This window comes from Podarcis erhardii (genome assembly GCF_964252035.2).
Source record: "Podarcis erhardii genome assembly, chromosome: 10".
Lineage (NCBI taxonomy): Eukaryota > Metazoa > Chordata > Lepidosauria > Squamata > Lacertidae > Podarcis > Podarcis erhardii.
Window position 1 is genome coordinate 2,464,984 of NC_138500.1, and position 15,761 is coordinate 2,480,744.

Genomic DNA, 15,761 nt, shown 5'->3' on the forward strand with positions numbered 1-15,761 from the left:
AGAGCCCAGAACCCCAGGAGTCTCTAAGAGATTGGGGTGGCATGGAACAATACTAACAACACAGCTGTGCCTGGAGTCCTGCCTCTGGCCTGTCTTGTCAGTTTGTGTTTTCTAATCCCTTTCAGACTCTAGTCTAGTTCCTTCTCATTTTATCCTCTTCCCCGACTGAAGAAAACGACTTCAGAAGGCTGGAAACAGCCAAGGGGCCCAGTCCTCTTTGTCAGGCTACACCAGTGGCAACCAAAATTTTTTTGGGGGGGAGGCTCCCCCACAGTTCCATAAACCCGGGGGGGGGGGGTGTTCAGCCAGAAATCACCAGAACTCAATTCTGGCACCTCTCAGGTGGGCACCATTGCCATTCTAAGGAAACGAGTTAGGCCAGGGGTCGGCAAGGCTTATCGGGCATGGGCCTGCGGAGATCCTGCATGGGCCGAACTGGCGCAGCGCAATGCCAGAAATCACAGTTGCGCATGTCCGCAGCGCCAGAAATCACTTCTGTGCATGCCCAGACGCGGAAAATCGCGTCTGCGCAGAAGTGATTTCCGGCGTCTGGGCATGTGCAGAAGCGATTTCTGGAGCCGCTGAAGAGAGTCCCTGCACCAGCTCAGTTTGGGGTCAGCTCAAGGGGTGGTTAAACGGCCTCGGTGGGCCACTTTTGGCCCATGGGCCTTAGGTTACCAACCCCTGAGTTAGGCGTTCATGGTGAGTTCCAGCACCTCTTTTTCTAGAAAAACAGCACAGCATAAACCCAGCATCCCAGGGCCCCTACCTTCCCGATAAAAAAAGAATTATTCCAAATAGCGGTTTGCACGACCCACTAAGGAAGATAATAACACAAAGAAATTCAAAACAGGAAGAATCAATTGCACCTTTAGTCAAACTCCAATTAAAACTATTTTGTTTAATTAATTCAACTAAACTGAACTTGATCCAGCGGCGGCAGCTATTACCAATAATTGGCTATCTTGTGATGACTCAGAATCGTAAATGGCCAAAGGAAATGGTTTTGAAAGTGACGAGGGCAGAAAAACTTTTTTCTTTATATATAGGTTTTACATAATTTTATACATTTTAACTTTCACCATTTCAAACATTAAAATAAAAGGCTCTTTTGAACGTTCGAGCCTCCTTCCCTCCCTCCCTGGGTTCCGTATTTAAAATTAGATTTTCTGGATCTTTTACCATTATCCATCTGTTACATATCCATAGTTACTGTCATTAATTCCACATTACAAGTGTCATCACATCCCTGTCAATGATTTGGTCTTTTGAGTAACTTAGGAATCTACTCCAGTCTTTTAAAAATACCATAATTGAGCTTCCTGGTTTCTGATCTTCCCCGTCTGTTTCGCCATCTCTGCATACTCCATCAGTTTCGTCTGCCATTCTTCTCTGAGCAACAACAAGCAACATGTCGGCTAATAATATACTGACAATATTTTTATAGCACTGTTTCAGAATTCATAAACAGAAGACGTGTAATATGTGCATGGAGTCACAAACTAATAAGAATCAAATAAATGTTCCATGAACAGGAATGGTAGGAGTGGTAAGTCACTGTCAAAATCCCTGAAATGGATTAATAGTCCCCAAAAGTACCGTATTTTTCGCCCTATAGGGCGCACTGGCCTATATATATATTTCCCACCCCAGCCCCCAGAACAGGCTGCTATCCGCAAGCCTTGTGAGCTCGGCGGGAACTCCCGCAGGCTCGCAAGGCTTGCGGACATCTGCCTGAAGCCCGGGGCGCGCTCCGGAGTGCGCCCCATGCTTTCGGGCTGCAGGCTGCTGCTTGCAAGGCTTGCAGATAGCTTCCTGAAGCCTGGAGAGCAAGAGGGGTCGGTGCACACTGACCCCTCTCGCTCTCCAGGCTCCAGCGAAAGCCTGCATTCGCCCCATAGGACGCACAGACATTTCCCCTTCACTTTTGGAGGGGAAAAAGTGCGTCCTATAGGGCGAAAAATACGGTATATCAAATGCATCAGCTTACTGCACTTTTTAGTGATAACTGATCCATGGCCATTTGATGTACTTTTGGAGGCTATTAATTTGCTGATGAAGAATTATCATTGAAACAGTTCATTATCGTTAGAGAGTAAAACCCCCAGGTGGTTGTCACCAATGGAAGCCAAGGCGGTAAAAAGACTGAACATGGACTCAGATTGGCCAAAATATTGTGAAATTATAGAATATGATGGTGAAAACCTGAAACTACAGAGTTTTGAGAAATTGAAACCTTAAGTCCGAGACTGGTTACATTATTACCAGATTAATGAAACCTTTAAGCAGGACAGGAAACTAGGATTTCAGAAGGAGAGGTCAAAGTTAGAAACAGAATTGCTAGAACCCAATACTAAGAATTTGTCTAGAATGTATAATTTGCTGCTAAAATGGAACACACAGGATGAAACGGTTAAATCAGCTATGATTAAGTGGGCACAAGATGTTGGTCATGATATTATGTTTGCTGACTGGGAGCAGTTATGGACCACAGGTATTAAATTTACGGCATGTAGTGCCTTGAAAGAGAATATAATGAAAATGATCTATAGGTGGTACATGACCCCAGTCAAGCTTGCAAAGATATATCATTTGCCCAATAACAATTGCTGGAAGTGTAATGAATGTGAAGGAACTTTTTATCATCTTTGGTGGACCTGCCCGAAGATTAAGGCCTACTGGGAAATGATCTATAATGAAATTAAGAAAATCCTTAAGTGGACATTTATAAAGAAACCAGAGGCTTTTCTCTTGGGCATGGTGGGCCAAACGGTTCCAAAGAAAGATAGAACATTCTTTATGTACGCAACAACAGCAGCAAGAATTCTTTTGGCGAAGTATTGGAAGACTAAAGAAGTACCTACTCTGGAAGAATGGCAGACCAAGGTGACTGAATTCATGGGACTGGCAGAGATGACCGGCAGAATCCGTGACCAGAAGAGAGAGACAGTGGAAGAAGACTGGAAAAAATTCAAAATCTATCTTAAAAATTGTTGCAAAATTTCGGAATGTTAAGATGTCAAGGGATTGGATATAAAGAATTACAGCTGTAAAAATTGAAATTTATAAAAAAAAAGCTTTAAAGAGAATTAAATATAAAAAGGGATGAAGGATTGCTAAAAAATTTTTAAAATAAGGATGCAGTGAAGGGGAGGTTTGGGGAAGTCGTGTTATGTTGGTTTGTTTTTTGTTTATGTTGTAAAATTAATAAAAATTATTTTTTTTAAAAAAATGAAACAGTTCATTATCTTGGAAGAAGTGTTCTGTCTGCTGCTGTGCTCAGAGCACCCTATTGTGGCGTTCAGAGCACCCATCATCTCACGTTTGTAGGATATTGACTGTAGAAAGGGCTTCTGCCTCCATTCCAGTGATCCTTGACAGCGACTTACCACTCTGACCACTCCTGTTCATGGAACATTTATTTGATTTTTATTAGTTTGTGACTCCGTGCACATATTATATGTCTTCTGTTTATGAATTTTGAAACAGTATAGCGCCGACAATAATCCGTATAGTTAAAGCTATGGTTTTCCTAGTAGTGATGTATGGAAGTGAGAGCTGGACCATAAAAAAGGCTGATCGCTGAAGAATGGATGCTTTTGAATTCTGGTGCTGGAGGAGACTCTTGAGAGTCCCATGGACTGCAAGAAGATCAAATGTATCCATTCTGAAGGAAATCAGCCCTGAGTGCTCACTGGAAGGACAGATCCTGAAGCTGAGGCTCCAAGACTTTGGCCACCTCATGAGAAGAGAAGACTCCCTGGTGTTGGGAAAGATGGAGGGTGCAAGGAGAAGGGGATGACAGAGGACGAGATGGTTGGACAGTGTTCTCGAAGCGACCAGCATGAGTTTGACCAAACTGCGGGAGGCAGTGGAAGACAGGAGTGCCTGGCATGCTCTGGTCCAAGGGGTCACGAAGAGTCGGACATGACTAAACGACTAAACAACAACAATATGTTATAAAAACATTGTCAGTATATTATTAGCCAACGTGTTGCTTGTCGTTGTTCAGAATGTTGTGTTTTGCAACACAGGGGATTTTCTTCAGTGTATTCCTCTCTGAGGGCAGTAAAACTTTCAATAAGAATTGAGGAAGGTGTTTTGCTCTAGACCAGCGGTTCTCAACCTGTGGGTCCCCAGATGTTGTTGGACTACAACTCCCATCACCCCTAGCTAGCAAGGCCAGAGCTCAGGGATGATGAGAGTTGTAGTCCAACAACATCTGGGGACCCACAGGTTGAGAACAACTGCTCTAGACCCTCTAGCATGGCTCATAATAAATAAGCAATCAACGTGCTCAGAGGGACCGCCTCCCGCGCCCCCTGCCACCTCCATTGCCTCTTAGGACCCTCCTAGGTAATTCTCCTCCAAGAGACAGAAATCCCCACCTTGGGTACCACTGGGCTCCACTGACTGCCTAATTCCCTAAATCCTGATGTGCAGTTCAGTACTCAGTGGTAGTGAGTGACGTACACTCTGCACATGCTCAGCACTGCTCTTCTTTGCCATTGGGTCCCCTTTGTTTTGCCAGTGCTGATTCTGGCCCTGAAAACCGGATTCAAGCCTTGGCTTAAATGAAACCTCGGCACTACTGCTGCTGCTGACCGTTTGACGTCGCAGGCTAATGCTTTTCTCTCTTCAAGAGGCAGGAAAGCACTGCAAGCTATTAGAGGAGGCAGGACAAGCACAGAGCTTAATAAATCAGGAGAGGAAGATGGATCTGGCACAGGTCCCATTGGGCAGATTCTTACCTTTGCCGCTAACCTCTGCAGCATCAGATGAGTGAGGGAGCAGGCAGGGTGGACCTGAGAGGAAGAGGCAAAATCTTGTTTTGGACTATATACACAACTCCCATCATCTTCAGCCACAGCTGGCTGGGCCTGATGGGAATTGTAGTTCAGAACACCTGGAGGGTGTCAGATTGTGGAGGATCTCCAAAGAGCCATGATGCCCAAAGATGGAAGCAGGTCAGCCAAAGTGGTGGTGGGGGATGGGCCCTTTTGCTCAGGCCTCGCCCGTCCACTGCCACCAGATAAGAGCATGAAAAGAGCCTACTGGATCAGGCCGGGGCCCATCTCAGTGCCGGATTTACGTATAAGCTAAACAAGCTATAGCTCAGGGCCCCAGTGGGGGAAAAAAGAACTGGACGTACATTTCCAAAATATAAGATAAAAAACAAATAAAATAAAACCTACATATAGCAACAGTGTTTTTGTGTTGTTTAGGCTCCTATGATGTAACTCGTGGGCCCCGCCTGCTAGCCTGCTCCCTAAAATATCACTGGTTTGCTCATTTCTATATATAGGTGCCTACATTCTGCACTGTGGGTTAAATCACAGAGCCTAGGGCTTGCTGATCAGAAGGTCGGCAGTTCGGATCCCCGCAACGGGGTGAGCTCCCGTTGCCAACCTAACAGTTCGAAAGCATGTCAAAGTGCAAGTAGATAAATAGGTACCACTCCGGCGGGAATGTAAACGGTGTTTCCATGCACTGCTCTGGTTAGTCATGGTTAGAAGCAGCTTAGTCATGCTGGCCACATGACCCGGAAAACTGTCTGTGGACAAACACCGGCTCCCTCGGCCGTAAAGTGAGATGAGACAACCCCAGAGTCATCTGCGACTGGACTCAACGGTCAGGGGTACCTTTACCTTTACCTTTTACATTCTGCATGGACTTTTCAACAATTACCGTATTTTTTGCCCTATAAGACTTACTTTTTCCCTCCTAAAAAGTAAGGGGAAATGTGTGTGTGTCTTATGGAGCGAATGCAGGCTGCGCAGCTATCCCAGAAGCCAGAACAGCAAGAGGGATTGCTGCTTTCGCTGCGCAGCGATCCCTCTTGCTGTTCTGGCTTCTGAGATTCAGAATATATTTTTTTCTTGTTTTCCTCCTCCAAAAACTAGGTGCGTCTTGTGGCCTGGTGCGTCTTATAGAGTGAAAAATACGGTGCTTTGATAAAATACATATTTTGTTATGTGCAAATGGCTTGAGATACCTATTAGGTCCATAAATTTGCATACAGCATATATTCAACACAAAAAACAGCGACCATTTGTTGTTGACAAAGAACAGCTGGACATTAAGGGCCCCATTACCTTCAGTCGCTTAGGGCCTCATCAAACCTCAATCTGGCCCATCTCCTCCAGCATCCTGTTCTCACAGCTGTTGAACAGTTGCATGTGCTGTAGGAAACCAGCAAGCAGGATCCGAGCCCAAGAAGAACTCTCCTGACTCTGCAGTTTCCAGCAACTTGGATTCAGAAGCAGAACACAGCCTTCCTGGCTGGTAGGCGCCCCAAAATCCAACTCTTCTGGACATCAATCATACCAGAAATATGCAAAATAACTAAGCAAGTATTAGAAGTCACCCCAGAACTGGCCCTACTGAACATCTTCCCAGACAATAATGCCCACCCACATCACAAAAAGCTCATAGCCCACCTATTCTCAGCAACCAGAAGCATCCTAGCCAGACACTGGAGAGACTTGTCAGGAGGAAGCATGGACCAAAGGACCAAAGTATGGGAAACAGCCTTATTAGAAAAACTAACCAGTACACTCATACCTTGGGTTACAGACGCTTCAGCTTGCGTTCTTTTGGGTTACAGACGTGCTGAAACCCGGAAGTACTGGAATGGGTTACGTCCGGGTTTCGGCAGTTGCGCATGCGCAGATCTGCTAAATCATGCTTTGCACATGCGCAGAAGCACCGAATCGCAACCCGCATGTGCGCAGATGCGGCGCTGCGGGTTGCGAATCTTGCAGGTTGCGAATGTGCCTCTCGCACGGATCACATTCGCAACCCGAACGTCCACTGTAAACTGAAACTGACATGGGGACAAATAGAAGAGGACACCTTCAGCCCGGTATGGGTCCCCTTTATTGGGTATGTAGCCCAACAAGACAACGACAAGAATCTGCCGACAGCATACGAATCAATCTGGCTAACCTGATCCAAAAATACACACACACACACACACACACACACCCCACTCACACACAAAAACAAATCTCACTATAGCCAACCAAAGACAACCAACCACACCCAAGGCCAGGGGTTAGCAAACTATTCAGCAGGGGGCCAGTCCACTATCCCTCAGACCTTGTGGGGGGCCGGACTATATTGGGGGGGATATGAACAAATTCCTATGCCCCCAAATAACCCAGAGGTTCATTTTAAATAAAAGGACACATTCTACTCATGTAAAAACACGCTGATTCCCGGACCGTCCACAGGCCGGATTGAGAAGGCGATTGGGCAGCATCTGGGCCCCAGGCCTTAGTTTGCCTACTACCCCTGCCCTAGGCCACCCGCAACCTCTCTCACCACCAAGGAAATACAACAAGCAAATAGTTTTAATGTATTTTTAATTTCTGTTGCAAGCCGCCCAGAGTGGCTGGGGAAACCCAGCCAGATGGGCGGGGTACAAATAATAAATTATTATTATTATTATTATTATTAGAGAACCCCCCACAAGTGACGCTGACACAAAACCCCACACATATACCAAGTAGAAGAATAGAAGCATTGCCACCTCACCTCACCCCACCCCACTCACCATTCCCCCTCCCCCTCTTCCCCCCTCTTTTCTTCCTAACCTAACACTTTATGCAACACTAATGTCTCACAACAAATGAAACTGATCTGTAGGAAACACAACTTGAAAAAAGAGACAATGCAAGTATTTTTGTAAACTAAGAAATCATATATATATATACAGCCCATTCCTCCATGAATTTTTCCAATCCTTTTTTAGGTTGGCAGCCATGACTGCTCCCTGTGGCAGTGAGTTCCATAGTTTATGTGGCGCCCAAAGAAGTGCTTTCTTTTAGCTGTCCTGAACCCCATCAACGTTCAGCTTCATCAGATGTCCCTGTTCTGGTGTTATGAGAGAGGGAGAAAGACTTCTTCTCTCTGTCAATTTCCTCCATGCCACGCAGATGGGTGCCCCTTGCCCCTTACAGGGGAGGTCTGCAGCTGGCATTGGGGCAGCCCAGCTCCACTGGAATCTCTGGCGCTTGCACAGCAGCCAAGCATTTCTCTGGTTATATAAAGCCTGTGGTTAACATACATGAGGATTTGCGGGAAAATCGTATTACTACTGTGAAAATGTTAATTGCAAGAAACATTAATGACGGCATGTCGGGCAATTAAGGCCTGGCTGGTGCAGAGAGCCCAGGGCTTGGCAAGGAGGTGTGGGAGGCAGATGAGATAACAGGCTTATCTAAGGAGCAGAAGAAATGCCAGATGTATCTGAAACAGTACATTCTGATGATTTTTATTTTTTTTAGACCTGTGGTTCGCAAACCTGCCTCATCGGTTCCATAATCTCACCCCAAATGTCCCCCCAAAAATAATAATTCAGAACAGTGCTTTGCTTCAGACCTACTCAGGAAGATAACCCCCCCCCCCACGAAATTCAGAACAAGAAATTGCACATTTATGCAGGATCCGGTTAAAACTAGTTACCTTGATTAAGGCAACAAAATGGATGAACTGGATGCTGGGATACCAGCTTTTCGATGTCTGATAGCCGTTTACACCTCCAGCGCTTCCCCCCATCGCCGACACCCCTTGCCTCTTAGAGCCCCCCCCCCCCACTTTGGGAACTGCTGGCTCAGATCGTAAGCTGCTCAAGTTGTTCTGCAGAGATGCAGGGATGCTGCAAGCGCGATGTACTTAATAACACATGGGATAATGAAGGAAGATGGAGGGCGGCTCCTGTTTTGTCTGCAAGGAAGAGAGCACAGCTGGGGGTCTCCCAATTGCTTTCCCCACCCCCACTGAGCCAGTGAGTTGGGAGAAAGATGGGCGTATAATTATCTCGCCCCCCACAAAGGACCACTATTTCTCTCTGGGTCCACCACCTGGGAGAGGACTGAGAGAGACTTTTGCTGCGTGGGCAGAGATATTTTGCATTTGTGCAAAAGATGAATTCACCTTCTAAGATAAAACGATGAGGGGAACCACCACAAGAAGCCAGCCCGCAGGTGGGGAGGCTCAGCTGGTTAGAGCATGGGTAGGCAACCTAAGGACCATGGGCTGGATGCGGCCCAATCGCTTTCTAAATCCGGCCCGCAGATGGTCCGGGAATCAGCATGTTTTTACATGAGTAGAATGTGTGCTTTTATTTAAAATGCATCTCTGGGTTATTTGTGGGGCATAGGAATTCGTTCATCTTTTTTTTCCAAAATATAGTCCGGCCCCCCACAAGTTCTGAGGGACAGTGGACCGGCCCCCTGCTGAAAAAGTTTGCTGACCCCTGGGTTAGAGATTCCAGGGAGGGGTGGGTCTGTTCCGCTGCCAAACAGCTTTGGAAGAGTCCTCCCAGGCTTGAGTTTCTTAGAGCTAGAGGAAAACGCTTGGCTAATTTATGGAAGAGCAGGGAGGGAGACTGGGCTTAGGCTGTGAGTGAGAAGGCTGAACTGTTGAGAGAAGCTCTGGGACAGCTGATTGGGTAGAGTATGAGGCTGTTAATCTGCAGGTTGTGGGTTCAAGACCCGTGCTGAGCAAAAGATTCCTGAATTGCAGGGGTTGGACTAGATGACCCTTGTGGTCCCTTCCAGCTCTATGATTCTTCTAATTTATGAAGCAGCATCTTAAGAACACTTTTTGCAGAGGGTTAGACTAGATGACACTTGGGGTCCCTTTCAACTATACAATTCCATGATTCTAAGATAGAGCGGCATTTTTCAGGGCGGTTAAGATCCCTTTTGAATTAAATGTTGGGATGCCTGGAGCCTTCCTGGTGGTCCCTTATTCCATTATCCTGCCCAGTGCAGGATTTATGTTTAAGCTAAATAAGTTCTAGCTTATGCCCCACTCTCTTGGGGGCCCCAAAAAAATTTGAAGGGAAAAAGAACTGGATGTACATTTCCAAAATAGAAGAGAAAAAGCTAATAAAATAAAACCTACATACAGGAACAGTGTTTTGTGTTGTGTAGACTCCTATGATGTAAGTCATGGGCCCCAACTGCTAGCCTGCTCCCTCAAATGCTCTGATGGTGTTTCCTGCTTGGCAGGGGGTTGGACTCGATGGCCCTTGTGGTCTCTTCCAACTCTATGATTCTATGATTCTATGATTCTATGAAATATCCCTGGTTTGCTCCTTTCTATATATAGGGTACCTACATTCTGCATGCACTGGTTGCAACATGTGCAAATGGCTTGAGATACCTATTGTTGTTGTTTAGTCATTCAGTTGTGTCCAACTCTTTATGACCCCCTGGAGCAGAGCACGCCAGACACTCCTGTCTTCCACTGCCTCCTGCAGTTTGGTCAAACTCATGCTGGTAGCTTCGAGAACACTGTCCAACCATCTCGTCCTCTGTCACCCCCTTCTCCTTGTGCCCTCCATCTTTCCCAACATCAGGGTCTTTCCCAGGGAGTCTTCTCTTCTCATGAGGTGACCAAAGTCTTGGAGCCTCAGCTTCAGGATCTGTCCTTCCAGTGAGCACTCAGGGCTGATTTCCTTCAGAATGGATGCGTTTGATCTTCTTGCAGTCCATGGGACTCTCAAGAGTCTCAAGAGTGATCCACCTGGAGCAGAAACCGGCAAGCCACTCCCGTATCCCTGCCAAGAAAACTCCATGGACTCTTGAGAATCTTGAGATACTTATTAGGTCCATAAATTACCATCTAGCATATATTCCACACAAAAAGCAGTGACAATTTGTTGTTGACAAAGGACAGCTGGACATATGAAGGGCCCCGTTACCTTCAGTAGCTGAGGGCCGAAATCCAGCCCTGTCCCTGCCCCTGTCCCCCATCTCACAATGTTCTACTAACAGGTACCTCCTCTCTCCTCTCTCTTCTCCAGGCCTCCTCAGGACATCAGCCTGGAGGAATTTGATGACGAAGATCTGTCTGAGATCACCGACGACTGTGGCATCGGCCTTAACTATGACTCGGACCACTATGAGAAGGTGAGAGGGGCAGTGGACGGGGTCAAGGAGGGATCGGTGGCATTTGGACACCACATCTATCACCGACGTCCTCTTTCTTGCAGAAGCCCCAGAGCCCAGCTCTGTGGGAGCTCCCCCTCTTGCTGGCTGCCATCCTCAGGTAGACTGGCTCGGTCCATGGAGGTTCCATTTAAGAATCACGAGAAACTAAGGAGAGCCCTGCAGCGGCTTGGCCAGGCCAAAGGGGTCCTGTCTCGCAGTGGCCAAGTGGAGGCCTCAGACCCTGCTTGCGATTCCCAGTCATAGAATCATAGAATTGTAGAAGGGACCCCAAGGAACATCACAGGACATCACAGATATTTAGGGCCAACACTGCCTTAGATAAATGTCTGGTGCCCTTTAGAGTGAGACTTGGGAAAAGGCATCTAAGGAATGTCTTTTTGCCATGCACACACACAGACACACATAAATTTATTATTATTATTATTATTATTATTATTATTATTATTATTATTATTATCCCAGTTGAACCAGATCCTGCAACAGGAGGTGAAAATTCCTGTTTAGTTCCTGTGTTTTCGGCTACTGTTAAAGGTTCAGGAGAGCAAAACAGAAGCAGCTTTGATCTCTCAAGGAGCATCACTGAAGGGGGAGGGGGGAGCAATTTTTACACCTTCCCCTGGAGTAATAATAATTATTTATTATTTATAACCCCACATATCTGGCTGGGTTTCCCCAGCCACTCTGGGTGGCTCCCAACAGAATATTAAAAACACAATAAAACATCAAGCATTAAAAACTTCCCTAAACAGGGCTGCCTTCAGATTTCTTCTAAATGTCAGATAGTTGTTTTTCTCTTTGACATCTGGTGGGAGGGCGTTCCACAGGGCGGGTGCCACCACCGAGAAGGCCCTCTGCCTGGTTCCCTGCAACCTCACTTCTCGCAGGGAGGGAACCACCAGAAGGCCCTCGGAGCTGGACCTCAGTGTCCAGGCTGGACGATGGGGGTGGAGATGCTCCTTCAGGTATACTGGACCGAGGCCGTTTAGGGATTTAAAGGTCAGCACCAATACTTTGAATTGTGCCTGGAAATGTACTGGGAGCCAATGTAGGTCTTTAAGGACAGTGTTATGTGGTCTCGGCGGCCGCTCCCAGTCACCAGTCTGGCTGCCACATTCCAGATTAGTTGCAGAGTTAAGAGCAGGGGTCAGCAACTTTTTTCAGCCGTGAGCTGGTCCACTGTCCCTCAGACCATGTGGTGGGCTGGACTATATTTTGAAAAAAAAAAAAAAAAAAGAACGGATTCCTATGCCCCACAAATAACCCAGAGATGAATTTTACATAAAAGCACACATTCTACTCATGTAAAAACACCAGGCAGGCCCCACAAATAACCCAGAGATGCATTTGAAATAAAAGCACACATTCTACTCATGTAAAAACATGCTGATTTCCGGACCGTCCGCAGGCCGGACTGAGAAGGCGATTGGGCCGCATCCAGCCCCCAGGCCTTAGGTTGCTGACCCCTGGTTAAGAGGGTCTGGAGACTTTCCCTTCCTTGTTTAGCCCATGTGGGTCTCTTGCTGGTGCCGGGAAGCCACCTTCAGCAGAGCCGGTGGTTGACAGGTCACCTGCGGTGCGTTTGCTGAGTCAGTGCTGAGTCAGGGAGAGAGACTTCCCTGCCAGCTCTTTCGCACCCTGCGAAGGCACAAGACGGTCAGCACTTTCCGTCTTGTGAAATTGCGGAGCAGAAGATCCCATAAGGACACAAGAAGAGGCTGCTGGATCGGGCCAGTGGCCCATATGATCCTGCATCCTCTTCTTCTCACAGAGGCGACCCAGATGCCTAACGCAGGATCCGAGCACCAAAGCAACGGCCCCCTCCTGGAGTTTCCAGCAACTGGGAAGGTGGTGAAGGTCCTGTGTGAGTGCCTGGAGGCGGTTGGAGGATGGATGGTGGTTAACAGATTGAGGTTGAATCCTGACAAGACAGAAGTACTGTTTTGGGGGGACAGGGGAGGGGCAGGTGTGGAGGATTCCCTGGTCCTGAATGGGGCAACTGTGCCTCTGAAGGACCAGGTACGCAGCCTGGAAGTCATTCTGGACTCGCAGCTGTCCCTGGAGGCGCAGGTCAGTTCTGTGTCCGGGGCAGCTGTCTACCAGCTCCATCTGGTATGCAGGATGAGACCTTCCCTGCCCGCAGACTGTCTCACCAGAGTTGTGCATACCCTGGTTATCTCTCACTTGGACTACTGCAATGCACTCTACGTGGGCTTAGGTTTGAAGGTGACTCAGAAACCAGCTAATCCAGAATGCGACAGCTAGACTGGTGACTGGGAGTGGCCGCCGGGACCATATAACACTGGTCCTAAAGGATCTTCACCGGCTCCCAGTACATTTCCGAGCACAATTCAAAGTGTTGCTGCTGACCTTTCAAGCCCTTAATGTCCTCAGCCCAGTGTACCTGATGGAGCGTCTACATCCCCATTGTTCTGCCTGGACACTGAGAGCCTCCTGAAGGTTCCCTCCCTGTGAAAAGTGAAGCTGCAGGGAACCAGGTATAGGGCCTTCTCGGTAGTGGCACCCACCCTGTGGAAGGCCCTCCCATCAGATGTCAAGGAAATAAACAACTATCTGACTTTTAGAAGACATCTGAAGGCCCTGTTTAGGGAAGCTTTTAATGTTTAACAGACTACTGTATTTTTAATCTTTGTTGGAAGCCGCCCAGAGTGGCTGGGGAAACCAGCCAGATGGGCGAGTTGTAAATAATAAATTGTTGTTGTTGTTGTTGTTGTTGCCTCTGACTGTAGAGGGCAGAGCGGAGCCATTCTGGTGAGTAGCCATTGACAGCCCTCTCCTCCATGAATATGGCTCAGGGCCGGATTTAGGTTTGATGAGGCTCTCAGCTGCTGAAAGTAATGGGGCCCTTTATATGTCCAGCTGTCTTTTGTCCACAACAAATTGGCGTTGTTTTTTGTGTTGAATATATGCTATATGGTCATTTATGGGCCTAATACATATCTCAAGCCATTTGCACATAACAAAATATGTACGGTATTTTATCAAAGTAATTGTTGAACTGAAATACAATTAAGAAGAAGTATATTAATAGTGAAATAATTCTTAAGCTCTAACTTAAAATGATTGTTTATGCAGCTATCTGCCAATCACCCATTCCCACCACCCTTCTGAGTAATACCCCTCCCCACCTTCTCACTATATAGAAAGGTCCGGTGACTTCTGTTTCAGTGTATCTGAAGAAGTGTGCATGCACACGAAAGCTCATACCTAGAACTAACTCAGTTGGTCTTTAAGGTGCTACTGGAAAGAAATTTTTTTTTATTTTGTTTTGACCATGGCAGACCAACACGGCTACCTATCTGTAACTGAAACTTAATAATGGCATTTGGCAATAACAAAAGTTCCTTCAGAAACACAATTTACAAAGACTCATAATCTAGTCTCTAGAAACTTGCTATAACATGAAATAATAATAGGTGTAAATATGTGATGCAAACTCTTAATAAGAATGTGGGCAGCAGAATGTGGCAGCAGAATGTGGGCAGCAGAATGTGGGCACCCTATATATAGAAAGGAGCAAACCAGTGATATTTGGGGGAGCAGGCTAGCAGGCGGGGCCCATGACTTACATCATAGGAGCCTACACAACACAAAACACTGTTGCTGTATGTAGGTTTTATTTTATTAGCTTTTTCTCTTCTATTTTGGAAATGTACATCCAGTTCTTTTTCCCCTTTAATTTTTTTGGGGGGGCCTCAAGAGATTTCAAATGGGACAACAAATGGAATGTTTAGTATAAGTAAGATTCAAAACACGACGCTCCTTTTTACTGTAGATATTCTCCTGTACTGTGAAATAGGTAAGGAATCCCAAAATTCCAGCTCTTTCTCCAAGCCACAAAACAGCTTGACTACATTTTTAAATTTATTTGTAGCCCATATTCCCAAATATATCCAAATATCTAATAGGATTTTGTTTTTCTCCCCCTGCCAGGACTGTCTGGTGCTGGAGAGATGTGAGCAGCCCAACCCCATCTCCACCTTCCAGGACGATTTCCAGGAGTTTGAGATGATCGATGACAACGAAGAGGAGGAGGAAGGGAACGGGCTGGAGGAGGTGCCCCCCTCACCCTCGGGGTCTCCAATCCCTTCGCCCACTCCAGAGGAGACCCAGAAGCATCGCCCCACCACTCTCAACCTGACCGTAACGGGCACACAGGTGAGTCCGGGAGGAGAGCCTTGGGCACCTGGAGTTTTGCAAATGCAACTCCTGGGAGCAACTTGGTCCCAAAGCATTCTGCAACAGCAGGTTTGTTGTTGTTGTTTAGTCGTTTAGTCGTGTCCGCCTCTTCGTGACCCCCTGGACCAGAGCACGCCAGGCACTCCTGTCTTCCACTGCCTCCCGCAGTTTGGTCAGACTCATGTTTGTAGCTTCGAGAACGCTGTCCCACCATCTCCTCCTCTGTTGTCCCCGTCTCCTTGTGCCCTCCATCTTTCCCAACATCAGGGTCTTCTCCAGGGAGTCTTCTCTTCTCCTGAGGTGGCCAAAGTCTTGGAGCCTCAGCTTCAGGATCTGTCCTTCCAGTCAGCACTCAGGGCTGGCTTCCTTCAGAATGGAGAGATTGGATCTTCTTGCAGTCTATGGGACTCTCAAGAGTCTCCTCCAGCACCATAATTCAAAATCATCCATTCACCTGCGATAAAGGGGGCTTACTAGGAATCTAATATTGAGATGCTTACACAAGCAAAGAGCTATCTGCTGTGCATGTAAAAGGGGAATGTAAAACTCTGCCAAGTAAAGGAACTTGCTAGCGCATGTTAGGAAGGATATTAATAA

General features: G+C 46.9%; 1 protein-coding gene across 1 annotated transcript in view; it reads left to right on the forward strand.

Annotated features, from left to right (window-relative positions):
* MAPK8IP2 (mitogen-activated protein kinase 8 interacting protein 2) overlaps nt 1-15,761 on the forward strand; it is a 50,073-nt gene that overhangs the window by 14,309 nt on the left and 20,003 nt on the right. Inside the window, exons 2-3 of the mRNA XM_081879696.1 lie at nt 10,820-10,925; nt 14,919-15,143. Of these exons, the coding sequence (XP_081735822.1) occupies nt 10,820-10,925; nt 14,919-15,143 (331 nt within the window). The remainder of the gene's footprint in view (nt 1-10,819; nt 10,926-14,918; nt 15,144-15,761) is intronic.